General features: G+C 37.7%; 1 protein-coding gene across 2 annotated transcripts in view; it reads left to right on the forward strand.

Annotated features, from left to right (window-relative positions):
• Positions 1–15191, forward strand: part of PLCG2 (phospholipase C gamma 2) — a 64844-nt gene that overhangs the window by 32940 nt on the left and 16713 nt on the right. For both annotated transcript variants that reach the window (XM_010718083.3, XM_010718084.3), the window contains 15 exons: positions 17–60; positions 1089–1161; positions 2358–2459; positions 2632–2750; positions 3339–3424; positions 4407–4527; positions 5770–5938; positions 8547–8651; positions 8846–8935; positions 9311–9489; positions 10294–10494; positions 11731–11850; positions 12762–12942; positions 13875–13943; positions 14880–14989. In XM_010718083.3, the coding sequence (XP_010716385.1) occupies positions 17–60; positions 1089–1161; positions 2358–2459; positions 2632–2750; positions 3339–3424; positions 4407–4527; positions 5770–5938; positions 8547–8651; positions 8846–8935; positions 9311–9489; positions 10294–10494; positions 11731–11850; positions 12762–12942; positions 13875–13943; positions 14880–14989 (1769 nt within the window). The remainder of the gene's footprint in view (positions 1–16; positions 61–1088; positions 1162–2357; positions 2460–2631; positions 2751–3338; positions 3425–4406; positions 4528–5769; positions 5939–8546; positions 8652–8845; positions 8936–9310; positions 9490–10293; positions 10495–11730; positions 11851–12761; positions 12943–13874; positions 13944–14879; positions 14990–15191) is intronic.

Genomic DNA, 15191 nt, shown 5'->3' on the forward strand with positions numbered 1-15191 from the left:
TTTTTTTTTTTTTAAGATTCTCGATGAATTCAAAAAGGATTCCTCTGTGTTCATTCTTGGGTGAGATTCCTCATTTGTATTATTTTTCCAAGTACACACATGGCTGCAGTGCTGCTGGATGTTTTTTAATTAAATCACAGTTTTTTGTTCCTGTTCTGTAGTAAGTGAAAAGGAAAGATGCATCTTATTGTATTCAGAAAAGTGAATTTATCATGGGAGTACATTCTGAATACTGTTTGGTAAAAGTTTTCTCTCAGAGAGTGGTGACACACTGGAACAGGTTGTCCAGCGAGGTGTGAATGCCCCTTCCCTGGAGGCATTCAAGGCCAGGCTGGATGTGGCTCTGGGTAGCCTGATCTATTGGTTGGTGACCCTGCCTGTGGTGGGGGGGATGAAAATAGATGATCTTTGAGGTCCTTTTCAACCCAGGCCATTCTGTGATTCATTCTGTGATACCTTCTGGCTAGAAAAATGGCATAGATTCAAACAAGCAAATTGACCTACCTTCAGATTTTATTAAAAAGAGACTGGAACTTGTGTAGGACAATTTGCTGGAAAAACTTTAATCTGGAGAGCTGTGGTGTGCAGGCTTTGCCTGGACTCAAGCAGAATGCTGACACTTGCCTCCTTTTTCAAGAAGGTTTTGCCTTTCACAGTAGATCATCTGAATAATACATGGAAGGAGTTATTTATGGAAGTGGGACTCTGTGGTAATTCAAAAGAATGATCTCTCCATATGCCTCAAATAAACTTAATACCCTTGTGAAGTGAATGCTGTTCATATGCTACAAAACAATGAACAGAGATTCAATACTTTTCTCGGCGAATCACTATCAGAAATATATCAAGAATCGAGGAGGTTTAAAGGCTCAAAATGCAGTGATAATACAACATTACAAACCTAATCTAAATTCCACTGCGGTTATAAGAAGTTTCTTAGTGCTAGCTGCACATTTATACTGCAAATGCAAAATACAAATCCCGGTCATCTGCTGCTGTAACATCTGATGACACTTTTTCTGTTGTTTCTTTAGCTTCACGTTGTCTTTCTTACTCCCTTTATTTATTTATTTATTTATTTATTTAAGAAATACTGACCGTCCAGATGCTTCAGCAGTTCATCTCCATGACTTTCAGAGGTTTCTCCTACATGAGCAGCAGGTGGGAAAGTTGTAGAAGTTGTGAGTTACTTTTTCTTGAGGTTGTCTCTCAGAATTACGTATGGCTTTAAAAACAACAACAAAACAACCCACAGAAAAGTTATGTCATAGTATTACATCTGACATAAATCAAATTCTAGGTTTTGGACAGATTTCTCCTTATTCATTGCTACTGAATTTCACAAGAACTATTGTTTATCCATGTAAAGACTCTAAAGGTGCACTAGAGGAAAATAAGATAAATGAGGGCAGTGGTTTTAGCAGGTCTTCATTTAGTCATGTAGATAAACAGAAAAGTTTGGAAATAAACGCTGCATGGTAGCCTGACCTAGTTACAGCTGTCACCATGGATTCATCTGAGGTATTACCTTGTCCATGGCCCCATTTTGTCAGCTCTTAAATAAAAAGCTGAGCTGACTGCCTACATTCAAGTTAATTTTCTTTTGAATGAGGCTGGTCTGGTGTTCAATTCCAGCAAGCAGATAACGATGGAGGCAGGGATTAGATCTGTCTTCATAGTCTTCTGTATCTTATTTAGCACAGACACTGTGGAAGAAAAATCATAATTCAATAAATAGGCCGATCTTTAAGGCTAGACATTCATAAAAGGATATGATAGAGTGAGTCTTGGGAATTGGAGCTGATGGTCCCTGAGGTCCCTTGCAACCCAAGCCATTCAATGATCTGAGACTACTGCTGGAATCAGTCTGTGTTCCGGTTCTCTATCGTTAGGCCTTTTACATAGCGTGGTATTTTCTAGGCACTGCTAAATTCCAGGTTTGCAAATATGGTTGAAAATTCAGAGGTGCACTTCCTGCGTAAAGTTGCTACTTTCTTTTTCTCTTATTTCACTGTGTTAAAAGGGCATTCAGATTGCACTTAGAAGTGAAAAGAGGTTGTTAAGGCATATACTCACAGGAGGCCACGTTTTCCTGTGTGTGTGTATGTGTGTATATGTAGTGTGTAAGTCATGGGCCTTCAATATACATAAATGTACTTGACTGGAAAACTTGTTTCCCTCCTGAGCATCAAAGAGGAAACTACTTAGATATGTGCCAATACAGAATGTATTGGCGGTAAGATAGCTAAGAGAGTGGTTAATTATGTCTATCTGTAGGCCTCTCTGTTATTTACTGGATTTTATATAGCGTATCACCACATATAAAGCTATTTCTACTTTATTGTTATAATTTGAAGGAGTCTTGGGCACAAGATCTGAGTAAAGTCCGAGAACGAATGACTGAGTTTGTAGATGACACTATGAGAGAAACTGCTGAACCCTTCCTCTTTGTTGATGAGGTAAGATGATGATACTTTCTAATAGTTCTTACGAACGTTTTGCTTTCAGTGCTAGCTCTTGATTTCTTAATGGGTTGACAGAACCTTTAGGATGCTTCTGCTACATTGTTGGATTTCTTTTAGTCTTGTATTGTCAAAACGTTTGAATTCTGTCTGTCTCCTTGTATTTTAGTTCCTCACTTACCTTTTTGCAAAAGAAAACAGTATCTGGGATGAGAAATATGATACAATAGATGTGCAGGACATGAATAATCCTTTGTCCCATTACTGGATTTCTTCCTCTCATAACACGTAAGTTACCAGAAGTCCCACTGTCTATCCCCATTCAAGTAGACTTGGCACATGTTAGGAGGAAGTAAAACTTTTAAATTATGATATCCAGAAATGCACTGTCTGGTTGTGTGAGATCTTCCTAAAGTGTGGTGTAAGTGTGGCAAAGACAGCTTCTGGGATTCCTTTCTTCTCTTCTTTTACTGTCTTGTGTAGGCTTTGAGATATAATTGAGCTCTTCTGCAAAAATCCTGAATCCCGATACAAAATAAGCCTTGAGCTCAAACTGTTCCAGAAGTGAAAGATATTGAGGGAGCATCAATTTTTCCAAGCACTGACAACATTTTTGAGGTCATGTTAACATTATTTGTACCTGAACTTAAAAATGCTGTAACGACCCACTTGTCCTGTGGAAAAATTCTGTACTACTACTGTGACTTGAAGGGCTTCTGGTTCAGTAGAATCTGGCTATTCTGTAGTAAGTTTTTGAAAAAGAAGTCAGTAAAATACTGCCTTCATAATGGAGGAAAACATTTTGCCTAGTGAGTGAGTGGGAGCTGATTGAAATTAATTGCCTGTGTTCTCTTGCAATTTTCCCTTATTCCTTAGATATCTGACAGGAGACCAGCTTCGAAGTGAATCCTCCACGGAAGCTTATGTCAGGTGTCTTAGAATGGGATGCCGATGTATTGAGTGTAAGTAATGAGTTCATGGAGTGGTTTATAACACGTTCTCCTTATAGGCACTGTTCTTTTGTTAGTAAAAAAGAACTGAAAGAAAGAACTAGGTTTTTTTTTTTAAAATTTTAATTGAAGTTAGTCACATTCAAACACCCATTCCCTAAGTCATTTTTGTCATGTCTCACTATTACCCTATTTACTTGCTTGGTTCTTCTTCCCTTGAAATTCCAAGACAGTCTGTCTAAATCTCATCTTACTGTACACAAGCTATTCAATCTTGGTCTGCAGTATAAAAGCATAAGATTTAAATTTGGATTACTTGTTCAGTGTAGATGGATAAAAAGTTTATTTGCCTTCCTCATAATACAGACAACCCTAAATCTCAAGATTTTCATAATTTTGTAGTACTTGTCAGCCTGTTTAATTTGCTTGCAAAGCAGTTGATATCTTGGTATTGTTCTCCACTACCTCATTGTCCTTCTTCTACCCCTGTATTTGTTTATCTTTTTGAAAAGAATTGACTAGAATCTTTTGACTAGAATTTCATGTTATTTCACCAGTTTCTTGATATGCTAGTTTCTTGGTCAACATTTGTAATAATTAACAAGAGGCCCCCTTCAATTTGAGAAATACAAAACCATGTCAAATTAGAGCTTTTGGGTTAAAGACACCAAAACAAATACGCTCCTAGCTTGTTGGGATGTATTTCTCCATGGGAAGTTCATGTAATGTAGTAGAAGGACAGGTAGCTGCCTGAGTTCCCCGTTTTCAGATTCCCAGGTAAGAATCCTTTGTGAAAAAATTATATTTTGTTTTCTTGGTAGTGCTCTTTGTGAACTTAATTGCCTCTCTGAGAAAGATTAATTCATCAAATAGAAAATTTTATTAGAACTCAGTGTATGACTTAGTGTGTGAAACTGAAGGACTGGATGTGCATTATCATTATATTCTTTCTACTGCTTGATGTCTTCATTTTTCCTCTGCTTGTCTTTCCTAGTGGACTGTTGGGATGGTCCAGATGGGAAGCCCATCATTTACCATGGATGGACACGGACAACAAAGATCAAATTTGATGATGTAGTACAGGCAATCAAAGATCATGCTTTTGTTGCATCTGAGTAAGCTTTGATTTATTTTCCTTAATCTTGTTTTTGAATGCTTAGACTTTCCTGAACTTTTTCCACCTGTGATTTAAAGAAAAAAGAAATAAGGGAAGAGTGAAGTCGTAGTTTTCTTCATTACTGCCAAATACAGATTTTTTTATTGATTCAGTTTTGAGAAAAGTGAATACCTTGAAGGAGTCCCAGTCTCTTTGCTTAGGTCTTCTTTTACTGAATTGAAATACAAAACTTCAAATCCTGAATAGTATGTCAATTTAACAAAATTAACAAAAAACAAGAAAATGAGGAGTGACAAGCTACTTATCTATTGGGTTGCTTGTAGGGAAGATCATAGAATTCATTGATTCATAATTCATAATTCCTGAACTGGCAATGTGAGTTTAAATTTGCACCTCTGCTGTGCCCTTCTTTTAAACGTTGTGCTAAGATGTCCTTAACAAGAAAATTGAGAATGAGTGAGGGCTATCAGTCTTCTGATTTTTCTCTTTATCAACTGGACATAGAGGACAAGGATTAATTTCTTAAACACGGCAGGCATACTTGTGTTAATGAAAACCATAGTGCAAGTTGGTTTCATCAAACTGGTAGTATGGTGTGATGCTTTCCCTACATTCATTAAGGGATAGGCTTCTCAGGAGGAATATCAAAGTATTTTCTGAATGTGCAGGGACAGAATTATAAAAGCCAAAGCTCATCTGGAGATTAAAGCACTGAGAAACATGAAGGACAAGAAAAATTTGTGCAAGTAGAACTGCAACAAAGGGAAGATTAAGAAAACTGAGCCTTCTGCTGAATTGGACAGGAGACTTACAGAGGAGATTAAAGTACTCTGTCGTCTTTGCCTTAGTTTTCAATATTAGAGTCAGAGCACATGATATCCAAGGGTAGGCTCACAGAATTAAGTTTGTTTAATTTGTAGAAGAGATTAATGAGATAGACTGGTTGCTGTCTTCTGACACGTAAGAAATATTTGTCCTTGCAGCTATTCAAAACTTGGTTGGACAAAGCTTTGAGCAGCCTGATCTAACTTAGGAGTTGGGCTTTCCTAAAGAAGGGGTTTGGAGTAGGTGGTTTCCAGAGGTCCCTTCTGACCTTATCTGTTGTGTGTATAACTTCTCCTTTTGTCATCTTGTTTGCTTTAAAGATTTTCTTTATTTGAGAGTTGAGATAGGGTGGTGTTTTCCTTGCCTTCTCAGTTGGAGCAAGAGGAATGACTTCATTCGTCTGTTTTCTTCAAAGATACCCAGTCATTCTGTCAATTGAAGAGCACTGTAGTGTGGAACAGCAACGACACATGGCCAAAGTGTTCAAGGAGGTATTTGGGGATCAGCTTTTAATGAAACCTGTTGAAGCTAGTGCAGATCAGCTACCGTCACCAACTCAACTGAAAGAAAAAATCATCATCAAGGTAAGTTTGTATTGTGTGCTAGTATATAAAGTGGGAAGACAAGCTGGAGCCAGAGTACTACTTTTGAGTTCACAGCTTAACCATTGGTTTCTATTGAAGAGACAAGAAACCCCATTCCAATTTGCTGTATTGGATGGAGTTCTGTAAAAATGCGTGCTGAAGTACTTGCTGTTAGTTTTCTTTACAACTATTGATAATTTACGTGCAAGATGGAATGTCAGCTGTTTTCTAAAGGCCTTCCCTCTTCTGAAATGTCATTGTTAAATTTTAGCAAGACTTTATTGCTGCAGCGGCTCATCACAGACTTCTTAAACAATTAGTGATGGGCTTAAAAATATTGAAAGTATGTTCTTGGATAGAAAGTAGGCTTAAGGTCAGCTGTTTTTTCAAAGAATGCCTGACCTTCATGTGAAACCCAAAACACTTGCAGACTGCTGATATAAGCTGTCAGGATCGCTTGCTTTGCAAACTGCAAAAATTGATTGGTGTTTACTAACTCAGTTTTTACACATACAATTTTGTGAGCCGCTTCTGAAAGTTTGCAGTGTTTCTCTTGGAAGACATTCACTGTGAGGGTGTGTTACCTGCTAGGCAATACTGATGTTTTACTTGGTAGTCTAGTGCAACAACATGAGGCATATAATTGAAAGAAGTTGTCTTGGATTGAAACTGCAATAGAACTTTTTTGAAAGGCAAAATTAGGTGGATAATCTGAGGCTGCTCTTGATCTTTTCAGTGAAATAAAAATTGCTTTTTGCCCATGTTTTTGTTTTCCAGCTCTTGTCACAGTACTACATCACGTGTATTGAACTGCAGAACAGAAGAAACAAGGGTAGATGGGTATAAGCACAGTTCTTTAAAGTAGGACTGGAAATGATAGCACCCCACTGTGAGGTGCAGAAGAGCAGGAAGTAGAAAATCTAAATTTATGTTTAGTTTTTTCTTTTTTTTCTTTCTTTAAACTGTCTTATTACCATGAAAGCATAGAAGGGGAATTGTATAGGCACATGAATAAATAACGTGACAGATCTGATTTAAAGGGAATTTCAAACTTTGCATGAGAACATCCATATCATTCTTTCCCCTCTAAAACAGCATTAAAGAGTTTTTATAAACAGATCAGCACCTGTCAGTAAGCTAGTTGTGTTATTTGGCTTTTGCATGGCAAATGTTGTCAGTAAACAGAGTCAATTCCTGCTCTAAGGGCCTGTGGGATTTTTCAGATAAGCCTGTCAAATTGAAGTCTTCCTGTAGTGGAGTTTGCAGAACTGAATGTATTTGAGAACTACTATCTATGAGAGGATTAATCTTGTCATTAACTGCAGTTTAAGTATTTGATATTATCTTTAGCCCCTTGAGCCTCTGTTTTTCATGAGCTCTTTAAAGGTAGATATTGCTGAGCCTCACCCTTCAACATAGCTTGCATTGTGTTGTTTCAGCATGTAGTTAAATGAGAGTGTACTGAAAGCACACTGATCACTTACAGCTATTTCTAATGTACTTTTAAAGAAATTATGTTCTTACAAGAAGGAAATTACAGAAGTTGCAACAAGTATTGTTCTCTAATTTTATTTTTTTTTTTGTTCTTCATGCTGTGGTCAGCCTTTTCCTTCTTTTACAGTCTTCTTTCAGAATAGTCCAGCTATTGCAATTTCATCTCTTCAACCTTTTCTCCAAGGATTTGCTCTGTGGGCTGTATTTTATTGCTTTCTTCTCTTTCCTGTCATGCCCTGTCATAAGCTTTTCATTGCTGCATTGGGATTGTCTAAAGCATCATGTCATCATTTTTCATTGAAACTGAGGACTTTTTTCAGTGTGTATATAGCAGGAGTTAGATGTGAAATACTTCTCAAGGGAACTGGCTTGTGCTTTTCTGTCAGCCAAATTGTGTGCTGCATGAAAACCCCATGAACTTTAGTAGCTATGAATTGAGAGCTGTCTTTCCCCACCCCCTACAAGCACTGGTGCTGTTCCTGACCTTGCAGTAACTTGCCCTTCTTGCTCATCCATCTAGTATCCTTCATACTGCTTGAATAAGTTACTTGAATAAGTAATACTGCTTGGGCTAAATTGTGTAGCACTACTCAGGTCTTTGCTGGGTTTACTTCTTTCTGCACTGGCGTACTAGTGTGCTCCATAGACTAGGATTTAGGTGGCAAGGAGAAAAAGGTAGAACATAACCCCTTTCCATAAAATATTTCGCTTCTGATAACTTTTGTTCTAGGACAGTGTACTTCATTTTATTTTTTTTGTTTGTTTTGTTTTAGTTCCTTATTTCCTGATCTATTCAGAATCTGTCTTATCTTGTCCTTATTTCTTGCTATGCAAGTGTCCACTAAGGAATTGTAAGCTTATCAAACTGTTTCTTCATTGCTTGAATGATACCTGTACTATTTTTTAAATCCTTACTTTGACATTTAAATCTTAAAGGTAAATTCCACTACTATTAAGTAAAGCTTTGTGGAACTGCTGCTGTTCTGATAATACTAGAAGAAAGCTGAGCAAAGGAAGGAGATAATTCCAGTAATACTGAGTATGTGAGATTTTACCTTTACATGTAATTCTGCATGACTGCATTTATACACTATTTTTTTCCTTTTCTTTTTAGCACAAAAAACTGGGACCAAAGGGAGACATTGATGTCAACCTGGAAGACAAGAAAGAAGAAAAAAAGCAACAAGGAGAACTTTACATGTGGGATGCAATAGAACAGGTACAGCTTGTATGATGTTTGCTATGGTTTGCTACTACGCTGTGTAATACTGGAGGAAGCGTACGTGAGTTTTCTCGGTATTTGTATCCTCAGTTCATGATATGATTGAGGGGAAGTTTGTTTAGTGCTGGAAATTGTCATTTAGGTTCTGACTGTTATTTTATTAATAAGTTTTAATCTCTCTCAACTTTTAGCAATGGACTCGGCACTACTGTGCTATTGCTGATGGAAAGCTTTCATTCAGTGATGTCATAGAACAGAATGCAGAAGAGGACTCATCAAAGGTGATGGCTATTTTTATTTACTTGTGTTCTTTTTAATCTCTCATTTAATTGTTTACAGATATGTATTTTTTATGTTGACATTATTGAAATTAGAGAGAATCTGTATCTGACAGTATGTGTGTCTACAAATAAGTTTTTAAAAAGGGATCTTTGCCAAGGTACTCCAGTTATCTCTGTTTTTAATAAAAAATATATCTATTTTTTCCCTTGGCTAATTGAGGACATACAAATGATGAGTACAAAGACAAAGAAAAGTGATTTTGATAGTTAAATTTTAATGCTGATGTATCTACTGACAGTCCAAGTTCTTATATGCCTTTGGCTAAGTATTATTAATTAGAAATGGACAATAAAAATTCTTATTTTATGGTCTAGGAGGTTAAACATACTGAACTGCACTTAAAAGAGAAATGGTTCCATGGAAAGATGAAAGAGGGGAGAACAACTGCTGAGAAGCTGCTCCAAGAATATTGTGCTGAAATGGGTGGCAAGGATGGGACATTCCTAGTTAGGGAGAGCGAGGCTTTCCCTAATGATTGCACCTTGTCATTCTGGTATGGTGATTGTCATAAAAACTTTGTATGAATTTTGTTTATCATACTGCGTTGCATAAAAATATGTATCCTGTAAATATGTGTTTGTATCTGAGAGGAAGCAAGAAAATAAGTAGTTTTTATTTATCAGAATGGTACTGATTGGATTTGAGAGACTATTTTCTGCATTGAACTTCTATGCACGAATAGCGCCTTATGGCAGAGCAGGCTGTACTTAAAGGGTTGCAGTTATCAAGAGGGGACTGACTGGTCTGATATATTTTTCCTTTTCTCACATTTCTGTTCCTCCGTCAGGATGCAGATTTTGTTACTTCTTCTATAAATGGGCCCAAACTTGATCTGGCATAAATTACAAGTTTCCACACTGATCTGCCATTTCCACGCTCACAGCCTTTATTAGCAGAGATTTATCTTTTCAATGAAAATATCCACTTGAGGGAAAATGATAAATAATTCTCACGATAATTTGTTGGGTGTGGTTTTGGTTTTTGTTTTTTGCTCTTCGCTGAAGAGTCTTTCAGGTGGATTTCTGAGCCATCAGAGTTGTCAGAATAAATTTTGAAGAGAGTGTTTGCGACATTTTGAACAACTGTGTGCTGACAAATAGTATTTTGGGGATTGCGATAACACTTGTCAGGATTTTTGTAGCTGTTGCTACTTAGGTTATTTTAAGAGATAATACAGATTTCTTGCCTTTTCACAAGTTTACCAAGTAGATAACTATTAATGGGTGAGGAAATGCTTAAGAGTAAAAGCTGTTATAATGCCTTTCTTTTCCTCTTATTCCCTCCTTTGCTTCTTCAGGAGATCAGGTAGAGTCCAGCACTGCCGTATCCGTTCTTCAAGTGATGGTGACACTGTGAAATACTACCTGACAGACAATGTCACTTTTGATAGCATCTACGATCTCATTCAACACTACAAGGAGGTCCACTTGAGATGTGCTGAATTTGAGCTGCGTCTGACTGACGCTGTGCCTAATCCCAGCCCTCATGAAAATAAAGAGTACGTACAACTGAAGGCAAGCAGCAGGGCTGTGATGCTACAGAGTATTTTGCATTTCTTATATGATCTTGGATTTTTGCTTAGAAGATTCTCCAAAAAGAGCATACCTGAGTGTTGCTTGTTCATGGATGTTAGAGGAGTAAACCTCCTTGAGAGATGGCAGATAAGATCACTGACTTTGTCAGAACCTGTTAAAACAGAGCAGTCACTGGGAGAGCAATTTTACTAACAACAACTAGAAAAATTAGTGAGAACAGTATTGCTGTGGAAGTGTGTAATCTCTTCCTTCTCTGCTTAGTGATTTATAGTACCCATTGGGTTGGGTTACATATTTAGTAGTTGACTGTGATATAGCAACTGTGCCATCTGGAAACTCTTATAACTGGAGCAGTGAGCCCAAAAGACTTACCTTTCCCTAATCCTCACTTCCAGCTGACCTTGTCAGAATTGGTTAGGCTGACTTGGCCCCATGCTGATTGGAAGTAGTGTAGCTTGATGTTTATTTCCAGCTGCTATTTACCTGACATAGATCACAAGCAGAGCTTGCTCTTGTTTGATGGGAGAACACTCTCATCACTGCCCTTTGATCTGTTTTCTCTGCAAGCAGAAAAAACAATTCTCCTGTGCTTGAAAAGTATAGATCTATGACTTTAAGCTTCTCAATCCACTGTCCACGTCACCAACCATGATGTTAAATAACACTACTCCCAGTGCTGACCCCTGAGGGGTACCACTTGTCGCTGGTCTCCACTTGAACATCAGGCAGCATTTCAAATGCAATCACTGAGCCAATTCCTTATCCACTGAATGGTCCATCTGTCAAATCTCATGTCTCTCCCTTTTAGAGTCAAATACCTAGTAGGATAAAGGAAAAGCCCAAATACAGATAAATGAAAATACTATGTTGAAACTGTGATTGTAACTACTGAAAACTGATTGGCAGATGAGAAGTAGAATCCAGTGACTTTGTTTTGTGAAGAAATGCTGATTTATGTTTTATCATTGCAGGGAGGCAAGGTGTTCTGCCGTCTTCTCGATGATTTAATCCAAAACAAGCTGTTGTGTTAAAGTATTTTGTAGTAAGATGCTGTTGTAGATGGCAAGGTGTGGAAAATTGAATGCATAATTTTGTTGTAGTGTTAGAGATTCTGTTGTTAGTAACGCTACCTGTTAGTGTTACTGAATGACATTAGACAAGCTTTGTAATCCTTTGTCCATTTTGATTTTTGACTATAGTTGGTACTATAGCAACTTGAGTCGAGGAGAGGCAGAAGACATGCTGATGCGAATTCCTCGAGATGGAGCCTTTCTGATTAGAAAGAGAGATGAACCTGATTCATTTGCCATGACTTTCAGGTAAGAGAAGTCAGATATGAATACATTATTTAGTAGCCAACAGTGTTCTGTTTTTTTGTTTGTTTTATCTCATTTAAAAATGGGCTTTTTTGAGTCATACAGTCATGCTGTCAAATTCTGAGTAATTAGTAAGGTGTGAGAAAGTGTACAGCAGTAAATTGTCAATGGAATAAGCCTTAATAAGTTTACAAAAATATTTGGGCACCAGTTGTCCTTCTTTTCCAGTGCAGAGCTGTGCATGACCCTTCTTTACTTCCTTGATGTTCTCTGCAACAAAGTGCTGTTTTGAACTTCTTTTTGGTGCTGTTCAGCAATAATTCTAGGTCCTTATCCTTTGGGAATTCCACCCTGTCATCTAACTGACTAAAATCTGTTTGGTATCTGTCAAAACAACACTGTTTTCTATCTATTTGTAGGCTTTTATTGCCAGGGAAAATCTTTTTGAAACTCTGGTGCCTATAACAATATTAATAAAAAGTATAGAATTACGGTATTCTCCATTGTGCCTTCAAATCAAATTGTGTTTGAAGTGAGTTTGACTCATTGCTTAGGGACAGCAGCAGATCAGCAGCAGTGGATTTCCGATGGGGCTCTCAGTCTGATTCTAGACATTTATGTTAGTCTGAAAGTGACAGAATACCCTTGTGTAGGGGAACAAAATAGGGAAATTTAATCTAGGCAAAAACATGGATTTTTCCCGAGGCCCTGCGCATTGTAGAAAAGTCAGAATATCTTTTTGTGAATTTAATCAAGCAAATGGAATTCTATTTGAATAAAAGATGTTTTGGAAGAGGGAGAAACTATTTCACATGGTTAAGATGCATAAAGCAATTTTAGTCTAGTTTGCAGCACTCGTGCTTTCGCTATGCCAAGTACCAATACCTTTAGCAGCACTTGTACTTGTTTCACAGAGCTGAGGGGAAGGTGAAGCACTTCCGAATTCAGCAAGAAGGTCGCCATTTTGTGCTTGGAACGTCAGCCTACTTTGAGAGTTTAGTGGAGCTGGTCACATACTATGAGAAGCACCCTCTGTACAGGAAAATGAAATTGCGTTATCCCGTGACTGAGGAGCTGCTGGAGCGCTACAGCACAGTAAGTGATGTCCTTTGTATGGGTGCCAAGTGCTTTAGCAGATGGAGTCCCAAGTCTGGGTCTGGTGGAGCTGGGTTTGGTTCTGGCTATGATAGATGTCCTTCAGGGAAGCTTAAGCAGTCTGTGAAATCAAGATAGTTACACTGACTTCTCTAGAAGTTTTTGAGACATGTGAAGGAAAAAGCTTCATCTTTGTTAATGGGGTGGCTTCTGCTTTCCTCATGATTTGGTTAGAAAAGCTCCTCCATGAAATAGAGCATATTGCTCTGTTTTTGATAATAGCCTTACGTGCAGTTGGCCCTCTCTTCTGTTTCTGGAGTAGGCAGAAATCTTAAAGAAAGAAAGATTCTGCTGTGCCTGTCATATCCTGGACAGAAGTAGCATTTATTTCACCACTTTGGAGCTTTCCCAGGGTGGTGTCCTACTGCCTTTTGTGGTAAAAAGTGAGAGGTACCTCTGAAGGCTCACTCTTTGAGATAAGTGTGAGGAGATTTCCCCCAGAGATACCTGTCTGTTCGCTGACTAAAAAGGAAGACCGGATAATTAGCTTAGGATAGATGTCTACTTTCTGGATAGATGTATTTCATGATGAGAGTGCTTCAAACAGGTAACTGACTTGAAAAGCCTGAGATGACCTCGTCTGTTTTCAAATGTATGGGTGTTGGAAGCTGCAAGAAAAACAAATTTGCCATCTTTCACGAAATCCAAGTCTGTTTTTTTTCTGTTTCTTCTGGAGAGGCTAAAAGGGGCAGAAAGGATTTTAGATCTCATGGTTGTGTTAATATTGCTGTTCAGCTGTGTTCAACTACAGCAATGAGGAGGGAAGCCAGACACCCATATTATGATGTTCAGTTTGCATCTCTATTGTCAGAAAGGTATTTTTCTAATTTTTGGTTACTGTAATTTACCTTTTTCCTTTTTCCCATTTTTAGGAAAAAGATATAAATTCTCTTTATGATGTCAAGATGTATGTGGAACCCAGTGAAATCTCCCCTACAGTGGTATGTTTTAGGAGAGATGGCCTTCACGTTTTCTCTTACACTTCTGAAAATGATGAGAATTGTTTGTTGATTTCCTGTTATCAGTAATGAAAAGGTTAACTGAAAGTGTTAGGCTGCTTGATTTATGGGGGGACTAGACAGGTGAACTTTTGAATGATGTGACTTTTTTTCTAATATCTACTCAAAATTTGTACACGCAATTTCTCTGTGCAAATCTTGTATTGATTCACCCATATTGGGAATTCAGGCACTTCTTGCTACTTAGTCAGTGGAGGTGGCTTGATTTGTACATGTGCTTATTCAGGTATGCTCCAGAATTTAATAACAAGTGGCACAACAAACATTTCTTTACCTCTAATTCTTGTTATGGTCTCCTACTAGATTCTCCTAAAAGTTCACCTGATTGTTAATTCAGTGGCTATAACTTTCTTTTAGTCTTTTTGGCTAATGTATTTACATTGCTACTGGAGAATTTGAGTACTAATAAATTCAAGATAAAGTAATTATTTGTTCTGCTGAAATTTCCTAAAGGAAACGTGAACAGCAGGATAGCTGATGTGGTTTGGAAGTGGAAGCTCTCTGACTGACTAATTGTTAAGCCTATGTGCTCCAGCTGCATGTGAATACATGGAATGGTGATAGATTGACACTTCACTTTTTTTTTTTTTGTCTACAGTAATTACATTGCAGTGCTCTTCAAAAAACCAACAAAACATTTTTTTTCAAGCTGATGAAAAATAGCAGTCAAGTAGCATTACTTGCTTCCAACAACAGATGTCACTATGGAACTTCAGTACTGCGTTTTCTGAGCTTCATAACAACAAAAAGGGATCCAATTCCACCCTCTCCTCCACCTCTTAAAAAAATAAAATTGCATTATTGATCATTTTATGACCTGTCCCCCTGGATGACCTGTTTGCTTTGTTTCTCTTAAAGCCTCAGAGAACGGTGAAAGCCTTGTATGACTACAGAGCCAAACGAAGTGATGAATTGAGCTTCTGTCGAGGAGCTCTAATTCATAATGTCACAAAGGAAACTGGAGGCTGGTAAGGACAAAGATTCCTTGTAGGAGAACTTCTAGTGACTTACTGGATGGGAGAGAAAGATTGAACTTTGGATAGCATGTTTTAAAAATCTTTGCTTGTTAAATGTGGCCTTATAAATGTTAAAGCTGATATACTAAATGAAAGCAAAAAAACTCAAATGCAAGCCTCCTGTCATGTCTTTTGCATTGTTTGGCCCTACAGA

This window comes from Meleagris gallopavo, chromosome 13, assembly GCF_000146605.3.
Source record: "Meleagris gallopavo isolate NT-WF06-2002-E0010 breed Aviagen turkey brand Nicholas breeding stock chromosome 13, Turkey_5.1, whole genome shotgun sequence".
In the NCBI taxonomy this organism is placed as follows: domain Eukaryota; kingdom Metazoa; phylum Chordata; class Aves; order Galliformes; family Phasianidae; genus Meleagris; species Meleagris gallopavo.